At 39.1% G+C, this 15,102-nt stretch overlaps 1 protein-coding gene across 7 annotated transcripts in view; it reads right to left on the reverse strand.

The window, feature by feature from the left end:
- Positions 1-14,600, reverse strand: part of LOC101827116 (killer cell lectin-like receptor subfamily I member 1) — a 31,179-nt gene extending 16,579 nt beyond the window's left edge. For 3 of the 7 annotated variants that reach the window (XM_021223635.2, XM_040743734.1, XM_021223636.2), the window contains exons 1-2: positions 11,827-12,791; positions 1,349-1,620 (exon numbers count right to left, since the gene is read on the reverse strand). In XM_021223635.2, the coding sequence (XP_021079294.2) occupies positions 1,349-1,565 (217 nt within the window). In that variant the 5' untranslated portion in view covers positions 1,566-1,620; positions 11,827-12,791. Of the gene's footprint in view, positions 1-1,348; positions 1,621-6,200; positions 6,330-11,826; positions 12,792-14,491 lie in introns of those variants that run through there. The other 4 variants (XM_005087142.4, XM_040743735.1, XM_021223634.2 and 1 more) reach the window with 3 other exon arrangements.
- Positions 14,601-15,102: the final 502 nt, after the last annotated feature.

Raw genomic sequence — 15,102 nt, forward strand, 5'->3', positions numbered from 1 at the left:
TCATTGTGAGGAGTCCCACAAGAAGACCAAGCTGCACTATTGTCCTATGTGTGCAGAGGGCCTTCTCAGTCTCATGCACGCACCCTGGTAGTTTGTCCAGATTCTGTGAGCTCCTATGAGGCCAGGTTAGATGATTCTTTTGCTTTTCTTGTGATGTGCTTGACCCCTACAATCCTTTCTCCCTCTCTTCAGCAGGAGGCTCCAAGCTCTGTTTAACGTTTGTCTGTGTGTCTCAATCTCTGTTTCCATCAGTTGCTGGGTGAAGTCTCTCTGATGATAATTGGGGTAGTCACCAATCTGGTTACAAGAGATGACCAACTCAGGCTACATATCTGCTATTGCTGGGAGTCTTAGCTGGGGTCATGCATCCTTGTAGATTCCTAGGAGTTTCTCTTGTGCCAGGTTTCTGCCTGACAAAAAATGCCCCGTTTTATAGTTGTTTCTTTTAATCCTCACTCTAATTCTGTTTCTTGCCCTATACCCCCCCCGCTGCGGTCTGGTCCCTCATGTTCCCATCCCCACCTGCCCTCAGTCCATCCATGAAATTTCTTCTATTTCATCTTCCTAGGGAGATCTGAAAAGCCCCCTTGAGCCATCCTTATTACTAAGTCTCTATGGATCTGTGGATTGTAGTATTGTTAGCCTTTACTTTATAATTTAAGTGAGAACACACCATGTTTGTCATTCTGGGCCTGGGTTAGCTGACTCAGGATGATTGGAATTTTTAAAAATAGCCTTCACTTGTGGTTTTAAACTGTTGTAACCTGCTTCAATGATGCTTGAAAGGAACAAATTTAAAGAAAACTTTATTCTACTGTAGTATCCTATACTAGCTGGAGGGATTACAAAGATGTATAATTAATACATTGTGATTAATTTAGCATGGTTGTTTCCTTTTCATTATGTTACTGTGATGAAATATGCTACATTAGATGTCAAAAGGTCCTGTTCATCTTATGATTCCAATTTATAGTTCACAGAAGTTTCATCAGTGCAGGAGCTTGAAGCAGCTGACCACATGCACAGTCAAGAGCATAGAGACGTGAACCCACGCATGCCTCGTGCTTGCCTAGCCTCTTCTGCTATTACACAGTCCAGTGTTCTGACCTGGCAATGGTACCTCCTGGTTGCATGCAGTTTTCCCACATCAGTTAGGGCATCAAGACAGTTCACTACAGACAAGCTCACAGGTCAATCTGATATGGACAGTCCCTTAGTTAGACTTTTCCCAATTGATTCTATGTAGCGTCACATTGTCAGTTAAAAGTGGTCATTGCAGGTATTGAAGGCTGCAATATAAAGCCTATTGCTGAAACCTGTCAGTTGCAGAATGGACACATCACTGTACCTTCTCTTTTTCCTCTGACAACCCGTTTTGGGGGCAGGAGCTGAGGTGTTCTTTGGAATGTCAGTTCTGCATAGTTTAACTGTTCTTCGCTTAGCATTACAGGGCTCTGCTTGGCTTTAGGTATTCTTTGTATCTGTGGAGATTTCGTCATCTTCACCTCTGCATAAGTAATGTCCTCCTTGTTTCCTGTATTTTCATGGTGTTTACCGTGAGGCATTTCTTTATGCTCCACCTTAACCTTGGCAGCTTCCCGCACTTGTCACTGAGAATCTCTGCAACAAAGAAACATATGTAGCCCGCTTTGCAGAGGCAATTCTGGGTTTTAGCTCTTATGTGGGAATATTTGCTTATGAAATTAGTGTGTGAATGGAGGAAATAAAAGTACAAATCCCTCTCTGAACATAATACTTTCAATGATTCAGAAGAATGGTTCTACAATCCCTTACAAAGCTAATAGATTTCCCTCTCTGAGCGCCCCCCCACCATTTTTTTGGTTTTTCGAGACAGGGTTTCTCTGCATTGTCCTGGAACTCGCTCTGTAGACCAGGCTGCCTCTGCCTCTGCCTCCCAAGTGCTGGGATTAAAGGCATGAGTCCATTTTTAAAGGCTTCAATTTGGGATTTTATTCCAGAGTCCTTCTTAACATTCCATACACAATAGTTAAATTCCATAATACTAAAACTGGTTAAAATACCACTATATTAGTGAAAAATAGAAACGTAAAGTAATGACAACTTAAAAATCAGGTGCCTATAAAATGTATTTGTGAAATGAAGTATTATTTTGTAGAGTCTAATATAATGAGGGAGAAAGTAGATTTTTCTCAGAAACTTGATAACTTCTACGTTTGGCCTGAAGAATGCCAGTATCTTTATCCAAGATCACTTTCTATCTAAGAAGTTCACAATTCTTTAACACACACACACACACACACACACACACACACACACACACACCATGCACAGAGGCCCATATATATGGGTCATCAAATTAATAAAATTGGACCTATGAAGCATAAATAAGTAAGGGAAATAAACAAGTATTCACAAAGCCCAATATAAACACAAAATCACAAATTAGAAATGAACTCATGCAAATTAAAAGAAAAATAGCTACTTATGAGTATTAAGTGATGAAAATTCCTTGAAGTTGCTTATCAATATATTAATAGCTGTGGCCAACTCTTGACTCTGAGTTTGAATATTTTAGCCTCTTTAAATGTTAAATGGGAGTTTAAGTTATGTAGTGCCAGGTTTTGTCACCATTGTATTTTATCTAACAAATATAGAGGGAAGCTGAATGACAATATAGTGATCATCATGAAAAATGATCCCGAGTAAGGAGATGAGTAAGTTACAGTACCTGAGACACTAGAGTGCTGGGTGAAATAGCTGTTCTTGATGAAGGGCTCTCTAACAGACCTAAGCAATGCAAATATTACACCAGCAGCGTTTGCCCTCCTCTTTCCTTCTCCTTTGCTAAACCATTGGATTACATTCCTAAAGCTAGCCACCAAAGTATATTTCCCTATTTGGCAACTTCCTTACGCCTAACTCTTTCCTGAGGTTGAGCACCATGGTCCAGCTCTCAAAATACCAGGGTCAATTTGACATTTTGGATATGTTGACTGACTTCTAATTAGAATTTACCAACCCATCCTAACCCAGACTTCCCCCTTCTGTCCTTATACAGACTCCTTCAGGGACACTTGTTGCTGTCTTTGCTCCATCAAGAGGCAACTCCACCTCCACTCATTACATTTGTGGAAATAAAATCTCCATTCTGATAATAACTTGGAGTCTGAGTGTGCTCTGTGCTGACTCTGTGGCTTCCTCATTTGGTTTCTGTAACTCAGATAATGATTTACATGGGTCTACAGGACCCCTGATCCAGTTCTTCAACATTCTGGGACATCTGGCACTTGCTTCCTTCATTCAACAGCAGTTAATTTGTGAGTTGTCCCTTACTGGCATCCTAAACATTTCTCAGGATATCAGGTGATGACCATTGAGTGTCTAATATCCCTGTACTTGTGGGGATGGAGGGTATGCACTCCACCCTGGCCTTCAGAGGCAGTGGTGGACTCCCTCAGATAGCTGTCAGACACATTTTATTCAGTTTGGCTTGATTGGAGATTTTACTTTTACTTTTGGTGGCCGTTCTGTATTCCTAACCATCTGAAAATCCTGTTGACAGTCCTTGGACCACTGCTTCCCTCTTTTGGTGATGTATCTTGGGTAACAAACCCTCCATCCCAGAGATCTCCTTATTGGCAACTTGAGACCCTTAAAGATGGCTCTCAACTTTGGCTCATTGACTGTCATTAGCAATGACATACTCTACTCCCTTCATCCTGACTGATTCTCCTCTGGGATGTCTCCTGAAGACCCAACTCACACTAGAAATTGCTGGTCCATTTTAGCACTCAAGAATGGCCCTTATACACGCCCACATAGTCAAACAAAGTGGCAGCCTTTACATTTGTGGGTGCATGGAATTGTGGAGGGAGATCCTTTTACTCTTCTCCCTTCCCCTCTTCAGAGAATCCCTATGTCTGTGCCTTGTTTATCTCTACTCCAAGTCTTCTGCTTACACTAGTCTCCTGTCCTGTTGGTCATCAAAGCCTTGTCACTGCCACTGCTGCCATGGCGATGCAGCTCTATGATCCTACAACAGCTGTGCAGGCTGTGTCACTTCAGCAGTCTGCAGCTTGAGCTTACCTCTGGATCCTGCTGCCACCACAACCATGGTCTCTCTACCTGAACTCAAACCAAACTTTTCATCTTTGAACCTGCCTACTCTTTTCCTCTCACTCTTCATTAGACACCTCCCCTGAGTCCCTTCTCCCTTACCTCTGCCTCTCTCTTCTTGGCTCAAGTCACCCTCTTGGTGGCTTCCTCTCTGAACCCCAGTCTGTCTTCTCACATGGCTTAGGTTTATGTTTACTCTGGGGTCTCCCAGATACCTCTGACTCTGACCATACTGTCTCCCTTTTATCTTCAAGAACATGGCCTCTCTGAACCAAGCTGCTGAATTGACTCTCCTAAAGTACATACAGACCATTTGTTTCTTTTGGCTTCTGCTACCCCCAATATTTAATTCCAAATGCTGTAGCTGCTCCTTCCATGTATCTCCTCTAGCCTGCTATGTCCTCCATGTGGACAGCTCTACACTCTGCACACCTGTCTCTGGCTCCCATAACCTGTTATGCATCTTACCTTCTACACCCTTTTCCCTTGCCCTCTTGTCTCTCTCTAGCTTTCTCTCATTTCCCATCAGGAGCTGAAATCCTCCCTGCAGCAGCCTGGAATCCCTTTCCTTCCTTGCTTCTTCTGACTTGGAGTTCCCTATTCTGTCTTTCTTCATGTTTTCCCTCTAGGAATTACAACCTTGTCTGCCATCTCTCTAGCTCTGATCCTGCCTCTCACTTATGATCCCTTCGTTTTTCCAGGCACTTCTTTACATTTTTGTCTCCTATGATACTTTGTGACCTTATCTTCTCTCAGTTCCCTGTTATAATATATTCCAATCCTTTTCCTCTCCTCTCACTAGCAGCTGGCTGAAATTCTGCAGCTTCCTGAATCCTGTCCAGGCCTGTGTGACCCGATTTTCTTGTCTCTCAGCTCCTGAAGTCCTACAGCTTCATGTCTCAGATTCCTACTAAAGTTCTTTCTTCCTTGTGGTGATATGTTATTTATGACTTATTAAAGCTTGCCTGAGGATTCAAAAAGCAAAGTCAGACACAATCCAGAGAAGCCAGGCACACACCTTTAATCCTAGGACTCAGGATTAAGAGATAGACAGATCTCTGTGAGACCAGGACCACCCAGATCTATCTACATAAGAGTGATCTAATCCTAAAGAGAAACAGATGACACAAAGATGATATTGGCACCTAGAATCACATGCCTCTAATCCCAGGATTAGGGAGGTATATAAGACAGGAGCAAGGTCAGTGTTGAGGATTCATTCTCCAGCCACACTGAGGAGAGGATTCATTCTCGAGTCACACAGAGGATAAGAAGGCATTCAGTCTCTGGATTCCCCAGCTGTGCTGAAGGGAGGAAACAGGATCAGCCCATTCAGTCTGAGGAGGCAGTAAGAGCTAGTGGCCTGCTACTTTTCTTTCCTAGTCTTCAGTTTGAAGTTTGAACCCCAATATCTGTCTCTGGTTCATTAATTGCTTGTGTTACACTTCCTCCTCAGAGATGCCTGCTCAGTCTCTTCTTTACAAAATCCTAGGCATCTCCTCCCCTTGAAGCTTCTCTGTGCTTCGGACACAGACACTTTCTCTCAGCTTCCTCTTGGAGCTTATAGAAATTCCCTCCAGCAGAATTTTGTTTTTCAATTCTTACTCTCTTCTTCCACAGACACAGATTTTGTTACTACAAGCAGTATGGCCTCAGCATTATTGAATTCTCTCATATGCTACTGCACAAACAACTGATCACAATACCTCTTATATCTACACTTAATCTTTATATTTTCTCAACTTCTTTATCTCCAAAACTTCTCTACATTTTGCTCTAAAAATTTCTCTTAAGATTATACTGTAAACACTACCTCAGGATTGGTAAGTTCATTGGGCATGGTTTAAAACCTATAAAATCTGTAACAAAAAATTACCTTAAAACCTGTAACAAAAAGTTGAATCTTAATTTAATATATGTGATTCAACTCTTATTCAAAAAATAGATCTACTTACTATATATATACATATAAATTGAACTCTTGTTATATATATTTATCATAGTTGGCACCCATCTTTACTAAAGTTAAGTACATGTCATATTGAAGATGAAACAATGCAATGAAGAAATAAGGATATTTATTAACAGGAGCAATCACTTACATGAGAAGCTGTGAAGATGAGCTCTCAGAAATGTGACCAGCATCCAAGAGAGAGAGACTGGCTTTATCTTCTCCTTTTATATCTCACCTGTCTCACATACTCATGTCCACTCCCAAAGGGGTGTGGACAGTATCTTGGGTATGTGAGGTTTCCCCTACAATTCCCCTTTTAGTCTAAATAAAAGATTTAGATTTGATACAAAGTTCAAACATATACAACATACATACATAGATGATAGCAAATTATAATGTGCTTATATCCTACATTAAGTATATCTGTTCCATCTAAAACTAAGCTTATTTGAAATGGTTGCCCAAGTCTGAACACTTCCTTCCAATCCCAATCCTAAAATAATTGAAAACTAACATTAACAGGTGTTAACTATCCTGCAATATCAGCAGTAGGGAACGGGGGCATAATATTCTCAAAAGTACTTCCTGCTTAAATGGAACGACGACAATCTCATGGAACCTGTAGGAAGAAAATGTTAGTGTAGTGAAAATCTTAAGTGGAGTAAATAGTCTCTGTTTGGCAGGAGATTCTTGATTGAAGTTCAAGATGAAGTCTCAATTCTGAACATCTATGCCCCAATATGAAAGAAACATTACAAAAGCTCAAATCACACATATAACCTCACACACTTTTAGTGAGAGACTTCAACACTCCATTCTCACCACTAGACAGGACAACCAGACAGAAAATTAACAAAGAAACAAAGGAACTAACAGAAGTTATGTCCCAATTGGTATTAACAGGTATCTACAGAACATTCCATCCAAACACAAAAGAATATTCTTCTCAGCGCCACATGGAACCTTCCCTAAAACTGACCAAATACTAGGCAACACAGAAAACTTCAGCAGATACAACAACATTGTAATAAAAACCTGTATCCTATTGGATCACCATGGTTTAAAGTAAGAATTCAACAAAAACACAAATTGCAGAAAACCTAAAAACTCATGGAAACTGAATAATGCACAAATGCACCATTTCTTGGTTAAGGAATAAATAACAAACAAGTTAAATATTTCTTAGAATTAAACATACCCAAACTTATGGGACACTTTGAAAGCAGTGCTAATAGGAAAGTTCATGGAAATAAGTGCCCACATGAAAAAACTGTAGAATAGTTACACTAGAGAGTTAACAGCACAATTGAAATCTCTAGAACAAAAAGAAGCAAATTCATCTCGGAGGAGTAGACGCCAGGAAATAATCAAATTGAGGGCTGAAATCAATAAAATAGAAACTAGGGAAAACAATACAAAGAATCAATGAAAGAAAGAATTGGTTCTTCAAGAAAATCAACAAGATAGACAAACCTTTATCCGAACTAACCAAAAGGCAGAGAGAGAGAGAGAGATGAGAGAGAGAGAGAGAGAGAGAGAGAGAGAGAGAGAATGCTAATTAACAAAAGCAGAAATGGAAAGTGTGATATAACAATGGACACCGAAGAAATCCACAGAATCTTCAGGTTGTACTTTGAAAAGCTGTACTCCACAAAATTAAAAAGTCTAAAGGAAATGGACAATTTTCTGGATATGTATCACTTACCAAAATTAAATCAAGAACAGAGAAGCAATTTAAATAGACCCATAACCCCTAATGAAATAAAAGTAGTCATCAAAAGTCTCCCAACCAAAAAACAAAAGTCCAGGGCCAGATGGTTTCAATAAAGAATTGTACCAGAAATTCAAAGAGATAACACCAGTACTCCTCAAATTATTCCACACAATAGAAGCCAAACTCTTTTTACAAGGCTACAATTATCTTGGTAACCAAGCCACAAAAAGACACAGCTAAGAAAGAGAACTACAGACCAATATCCCTCATGAGCATTGATGCAAAAATACTCAACAAAACACTGGCAAATTGAATCCAAGAGCACATCAGAAAAATCATCCACCATGATCAAGTAGACTTCATCCCAGGAATGCAGAAAGGGTTCAACATATGAAAATCCATCAATGTAATCCACCATATAAACAAACTGAAATAGAAAAACCATAGGATCATCTCACTAGATGCTGAAAAAGCCTTTGACAAAATCCAACACCCCTTCCTGATAAAGGTCTTGCAGAGATCAGGGAATAACAGTAATACACCTAAACATAATAAAAGCAATATACAGCAAACTGACAGCCAATATCAAACTAAATGAAGAGAAACTCAATGCCATTCCTCTAAAATAAGAAACATGACAAGGCTGTCCACTCTCCATATCACTTCAATATTGTAATTGAAGTTCTAGCTAGTGCAATAAGACAACAAAAGGAGATCAATGGAGATACAATTTGGAAAGAAACAAGTCAAACTTTCATTATTTGTAAATGATATGATAGTTTGCATAAGTGACCTGAAAAAATCTACAAGGGAACTCCTACAACTGATAAACACTTTCAGCAAAGTGGCATTATACAAAATTAACTCATAAAAATCAGTATCCCTAATATATACAGACAATAAATGGGCTGAGAAAGAAATCAGAGATACATCTTCCTTTACAATAGTCACAAACAACAGAAAATATCTTGGGGTAATGCTTACCAAACAAATGAAAGACCTGTATAGCAAGAACTTTGAGTCTCTAAAGAAAGAAATTGAAGAAGATGCCAGAAAATGGACCGATCTCCCATGCTCTTGCATAGGTAGGATCAACATAGTAAAAACGGCAATCTTGCCAAAAGCAATCTAGAGATTCAATGCAATCCCCATCAAAATCCAAACACAATTCTTCACAGACCTTGAAAAAACAATAATCAACTTTATAAGAAAAAAACGAAAAAACTCAGGATAGCCAAAACAACCTTGTACAATAAAGTACAATAAACTTCTGGAGGCATGACCATCCCTGACTTAAAACTGTATTATAAAGCCATAGTCCTTAAAATATCTTGGTATTGGTGTAAAAGTAGACAGGTAGATCAATGGAATCGAGTTGAAAACAACAATATAAATGCACACCTATGAACACCTGATTTTAGACAAAGAAGCTAAATTTATGCAATGGAAAAGAGAAAACATCTTCAACAAATGGTGCTGGAATAAGTGGATACAGGCATATAGAAGACTGTATATAGATCCATATCTATTACCATGCACAAAACTTAAATCCAAATGGATCAAAGACCTCAACATAATCCAGCCACACTGAACCTCTTAGAAGAAAAAGTGGGAGGTATGCTTGAATAAATTGTTAGAGGAAACTGCTTCCTGAACATAATGCAAGTAGCACAGACATTGAGATCCACAATTAATAAAAGGAACCTCATGAAAGTGATTAGCTTCTATAAGGCAAATGACACAGTCAGCAAGATAAAACAGAAGCCCACAGAATGGGAAAAGATTTTCTCCAACCCCACATCTGACAGAGGACTGATTTTCAAAATATACAATGAACCCAAGATGCTAGCCACCAAAACACCAAACAATCCAATTAAAAACTGGAGTACAGAATTTAATAGAGAATTCTCAATAGAGGAATCTAAAATGACTGAAAGACATTTCAGGAAGTACTCAACATCCTTAGCCATCAAGGAATTGCAATTCAAAGCAATTCTGGGAAACCATTTTATACCAGCCCAAATCAAAAACACTCTATGCTGGAGAGTATGTTGAAAATGAGGAACACTTCCTCATTCCTGTTGGGAGTGCAAAGTTGTATTCCACTTTGGAAATCAGTATGTCAGTTTCTCAGGAAAACAGGAATCAGTTTACCTCAAGATCCTGCAATTCCACATTCAAACAACAAGTATACATGTTCAACTATGTTCATAGGAGCATTGTTTGCAATAGACAGAACCTGGAAGTAACCCAGATGCCCCTCAACCAAAAAATACATGGAGAAAACATGGTACATTCATCCAATGGAGTATTATTCAGTGGACAAAAAGAAAAAAACAATGAAACCTTGAAATTGGAAGGCAAATGGATGGAACTGGAAGAAAACATCCTTAGTGCAGAAACCCAATCATAGAGAGACAAACAAGGTATGTACTCACTCATATATGTATATTAGAAGTAGAGAAAAGACTATCAGACTACAATCCACACCACCAGAGAAACTAGGAAACAAGAAGACCCCAAGAGAAGAACGCATGATCCCCAGAAGAAGGGAAGGGGAACAAGAATCCCTGAGCAAACTGGGAGCATGGGGGAAGAGGAAGGAGGTGAGAAGAAGAGAGAGGGGGAAGGGGAGGGGGGAGGAGAACAGGCCTGAGACAGGGAAGGAATAGGGGAAGGCAAGAAAGGAGATGCCTTGAGAGAGGGAGCCAGTATAGGTTTGGAGAGAGGTCTGACACAGGGGAAATGTTAGGGTATTCACAGTGATGACCCCACCTAAGAATCTAGGCAGTGGTGGAGAAGCTGCCTTTGACGCTCTTCCCCTTTAATGAGATTGATGACTACCTTGGTTGCCATTCCTAGAGCCTTCATCTAGTAGCTGATCTAAGCAGAAAAATGCACCCACAGCTAAACACTGAGCCATACTCCTGGAATCCAGTTGTGGAGAGAGAGGAGGATGAGCAAAGGAGCCAAGACAGTGCTGGAGAAACCTGCTAAAACAGTTAACCTGATCCAGTGAGAGCATGGATACCCTAGTCGTAAAGCTGGGGAAACAGAATTGGACCAAACAAATACCTCTGAATGTGGCTGCCAGCTAGAGGCCAGTGCAGTCTATGGGACCTCTAACAGTGCAGCCAGTGTTTGTTCCTAGAATACAAATGGACTTTGCGAGCCAATTCCCTATGGAGAGATACTATTGTAGTCAAGATATGGGAAGAAGGGTGTGGGCCCTCCCCAAAGTGATATGATAAACCTTGATGATACCCAGTTGAGGGCCTCACTATCTTTGGGGAACTGGTGGGGGATGTGTTGGGGGTTGGTGGGGAGCATGGGAGGGTGGGAGGGCAAGAGAATTGATGGGGGATTGATATGTAAATAAGAGTGCTTCTAAAATAAAAAAGGACAGTGAAAAAATTATTGCCTCTATTATTACAATTGCAAGTTCAATTTTTTAAATTTTCTTTGATTGACTTCTAAAAACAGACTTAAAAATGCTTCTCATCATGCTGCAAACATCTGTGTCCAATCTATGTATCTAACCCTCTAGAAAATGTACTGTTAACACTTTTAAGCCAAAGACATAAGTCTACTGATTTCTCTACAAATAGATTTCAGTGCTGATTACAAACATTGGTTAGACATTATCTCATTTTATGAAATTAAAAAAATCCTTTTAGGCTTCAAGAAATCTACTTGGATCCATGTGTCACAGGGCAAATAGACTCCAGATGCATACTCCTGTAAAACAATCGTTTCTCAGCCTGGCTATTCCTGAACATGACATCTTTCCCCATTTCCTGGTCTGGGGACTCCCCTCCTCCATCTTCTCCAACTGCTAAAGCTATGGGCCTAGACATTTGAAATGTATACCCAAAATGAATATTTTCTCTAAATTGCTTATATAAGTCAGGATTCTCTTGAGTCACAGAAATTAGGAAATGAGTCTCTCTCTCTCTCTCTCTCTCTCTCTCCCTCCCTCTCTCTCTCTCTCTCTCTCTCGTGTGTGTGTGTGTGTGTGTGTGCGTGTGTGTGTGTGTGTAAATTTAATGGAATGACTTACCAGCTGCAGTCCAATAATGGTGAGCAGTGAAAAGAAAGAAGAATCTACGCTGGGGGTCTCATGAGCTGGTCTTCTGTGTGTGCTAGCATAGCATCTGGAAGACATAGGCTTTAATGCCAGTGAAGGAATGTATGTAGTAGCAAGGTGAGGGCAAGCAGGCAAAAAACCAAACCTTCCTTCTTCCATGCCCTTATATCGGCTTCCAGCAGTTAGCTGTATCTTCCCACTTCAAGATCCAGATCAGAGTTGTGTCTTCTGAATGCTGAGGTCCAGACTAGAAGTGGATTCACCCACTTAACACCAAGCAGAATATCTCTAACAAGTATGCCTTCCATTTCTGAATTTTAGTTCATGCCAAATATAGTCAAGTTGATAACCAAGAAAAGCCAATACCGTTTGTCTGTCTATCTGTCCTAGCAGATTTTAAATCAACTACAAACTGCTCCAGCAACTAAACAGCCCACATATCCCTCCTGGGATTCGCATCCTAGGCAGCTCCAATATAGCTAGCCCCAGATTCAAACCTCACAAATTGCTTCAATGCTGCCTACACTTCCCCAGGCCTAGCTGGTTCCCTAGAGCCTGGATAGTGAATTACACAGCTTGTTCTTCCATGACTTGGCCAATATCCCAGTTTCCTCGCCTCCCTAACTAGGACACCCCAATGTCAGCAAAATCCAGCCAGAGAGAGCATCAACCATCCCCCCAATTCCAGTTTCTCAAAATGAAACTTAATGTATTTTGTTCTGTCCTCCTGAGCCTCTCTGTTCCACCCTCCTCCCTTGTCATCCCCACCTTCAGTCCATTTAGACTATAGCCCCCTTTTCCTTAGTGTCTGCCCCTGATCAATAGGAAGTGGCCACAAGAATGACACCCACTTACTTGACACTTGGCAACCCAAACAATAAAACCATAAGTTGGAAATGAAGGGCTCTTTAATAGGTCCCATGCATTCCAAACATGGTGCTCTCAGGTCATGCCCTCCCCTTCCCTCTTCCTTACTAAATAATTAGATTATTCCCTAGAGCTATCCACCAGCGTAACTCCCTTAGGCCTAATTCATTTCTGAGGCTGAGCACCAAGGTCCAGCTCTCAAAATATCAAGGTTCAGCAATCAAAATTAGTATTTTCGTTGCATTGACTAATGTTCAATGAGGATTTACCAACTCATCCTAACCCAGACTTCCCCTGCTCTCCTAAAAACCATTCCTGCAGAAACAACAGCTGTTTTCTTTGCCTGATCCCGAACTCCACCCACGCCATTTGTCCCCTGTGGGGTAATAAAATCTTCTTTATGTTGAGAATTTGGGAGCTGGATGTGTTCTGTGGCAAATCCGAATCCCTTTCATGTTGACAAGTTGGAAAAATACTGGAGTTAAAATACGCTGTATTTGCAGGGTTGTGAGGTAATTTTGAAAAGTTTCTATCTCATTGGAAACTAAAGCACATGTTTAAATCTACTAAGATTGAGTTTTGAATATTTTAAAAGGGTGAAAAACTTTTTTGATACCTATGATTTTTTCTAGGAATAGTTTTATAAAGGGAGGAAACTGAAGTAAATATTTTTAAGATGAAGTTTTATTTTTTTTTCAAAAGCTATCTAAAAATTGGTTCAATGTATATATCCAAAAGTGTTGGTACACATATGCATTCATTTTAAAGGCCTGGTAAAATATGAGGAGTGTCTTATTTTACAATCAATTTAAAGGCAGAGCTGTGGAGTGCAGACACACTAGACAAATTTACAAAACACTTCAATACCTAAGTCTGCAGTAACAGTGTGAAGAAGCCTATTTGTTTTCTGATGAGAACAGAAAGGGAGTGCATCCAGAAGACAGGGGGTGGTTAGGAAATGGGAGGAATGGAAGGAAGGAAAATTTAATTTAAGCAGGTTTTGTGAGAAAAAAATCTTATTTTCAATAAGGGGGAAAAAAGAAAATTATCATTCAGATTAGATGATTGAATGTCTGAGAACCACATATGTAAATCAATAGACAAATATAGTGAGAATTATAAAAAAATAAACTAGTTCCAGCAAAAAATTAAATGATTTTAGACATGCAAAAGCAAGAAAAATTGCAGATAGGGCTATAAATACATACTTTAAATATAATGCCAACTTCATTACAAAGAAACACATAAAAATCTTTCACCATTACTCACATAAATACAATTGATTACTTGTCATTTTCCCTGTAAAACTAGTAAAAAGTTGCACAACAGATATGAATATACAAATAAAACAAAAGGATATAGAGTATCACTCTTACACAGGTACACACACATGCACAGATAAAAATAACTATTATTCACCTGTTGAAAACAAATTTGTCACTAAGCATAAAAAGCAAAATGATATAACCATCCAATTATCAAGCACTTTACGATAGTGAGAAAACAAAGACTTATTTATTAATTCGATTTGAGAGAAGCTAGGCAGTCAGCAAAATAAAAATCCAATACAAAAGAAAAATCATACAGAAAGGAGAGCTAGATTCACTTTACACTATTGTTTAAAATAGAGACATACTATATTTCACAGAAGCTATTTTGTCTCCAAAAATTTAAATTGTTTTGTTGAGATATAAGCTATCATTCAAAAGCAGCACATGCAGACAGCTTGAAAGACAAAATAAAAGCAATATACTCACCTAGAGTGACTCACCTTAGTCTGATTGCCATATCAGAGAATCCTGAGAATTAAACAGTGCCGCAGAACTTCACCAGATGAATAAAATTGCACAAAAGATGATGTTGTACCCGTGTCCATGACAATTTTAAGTTGTGTATTTGTAAATTAGTCTCTGAGAAAGAAAAAAGGAAGTGCTTTTTCACTGATAATTTATTACACACTGCCCCCACCAGATACAGAAGAGAGTGTGTGATTTTTGCACTCCACTGAGTTTACTTTGAAAAATATTTCATATATCTTGGATCATTCCTTTTAAAATGTGTAAGGGAGTGTTACATGTAAAGGTTCTTGAGTAGGAATATATCAAGGGTGAGGCATTAAAGAAAAAGAATTAGCCAGGATTACACAGAAGGAGAGTTCCACAGAATAAATAATACATAGAGTTATTATAGTAAAAGCTACTTTTTTAGCATTTTGTATAAATTGAAATGTGTACTTTTCAGTGCCAAATTGCATAGTGTTCGCATGTTTTATTGCAAATGTATATTACACTATGCACTGCTATGATATAATATAATTTTATAACTTAAAATTAAATGAAGAATTTGAGTAAAGAAAATTACAGTGATATATTATTTATGATT

This window comes from Mesocricetus auratus, unplaced genomic scaffold, assembly GCF_017639785.1.
Source record: "Mesocricetus auratus isolate SY011 unplaced genomic scaffold, BCM_Maur_2.0 Super-Scaffold_100001, whole genome shotgun sequence".
NCBI lineage: Eukaryota > Metazoa > Chordata > Mammalia > Rodentia > Cricetidae > Mesocricetus > Mesocricetus auratus.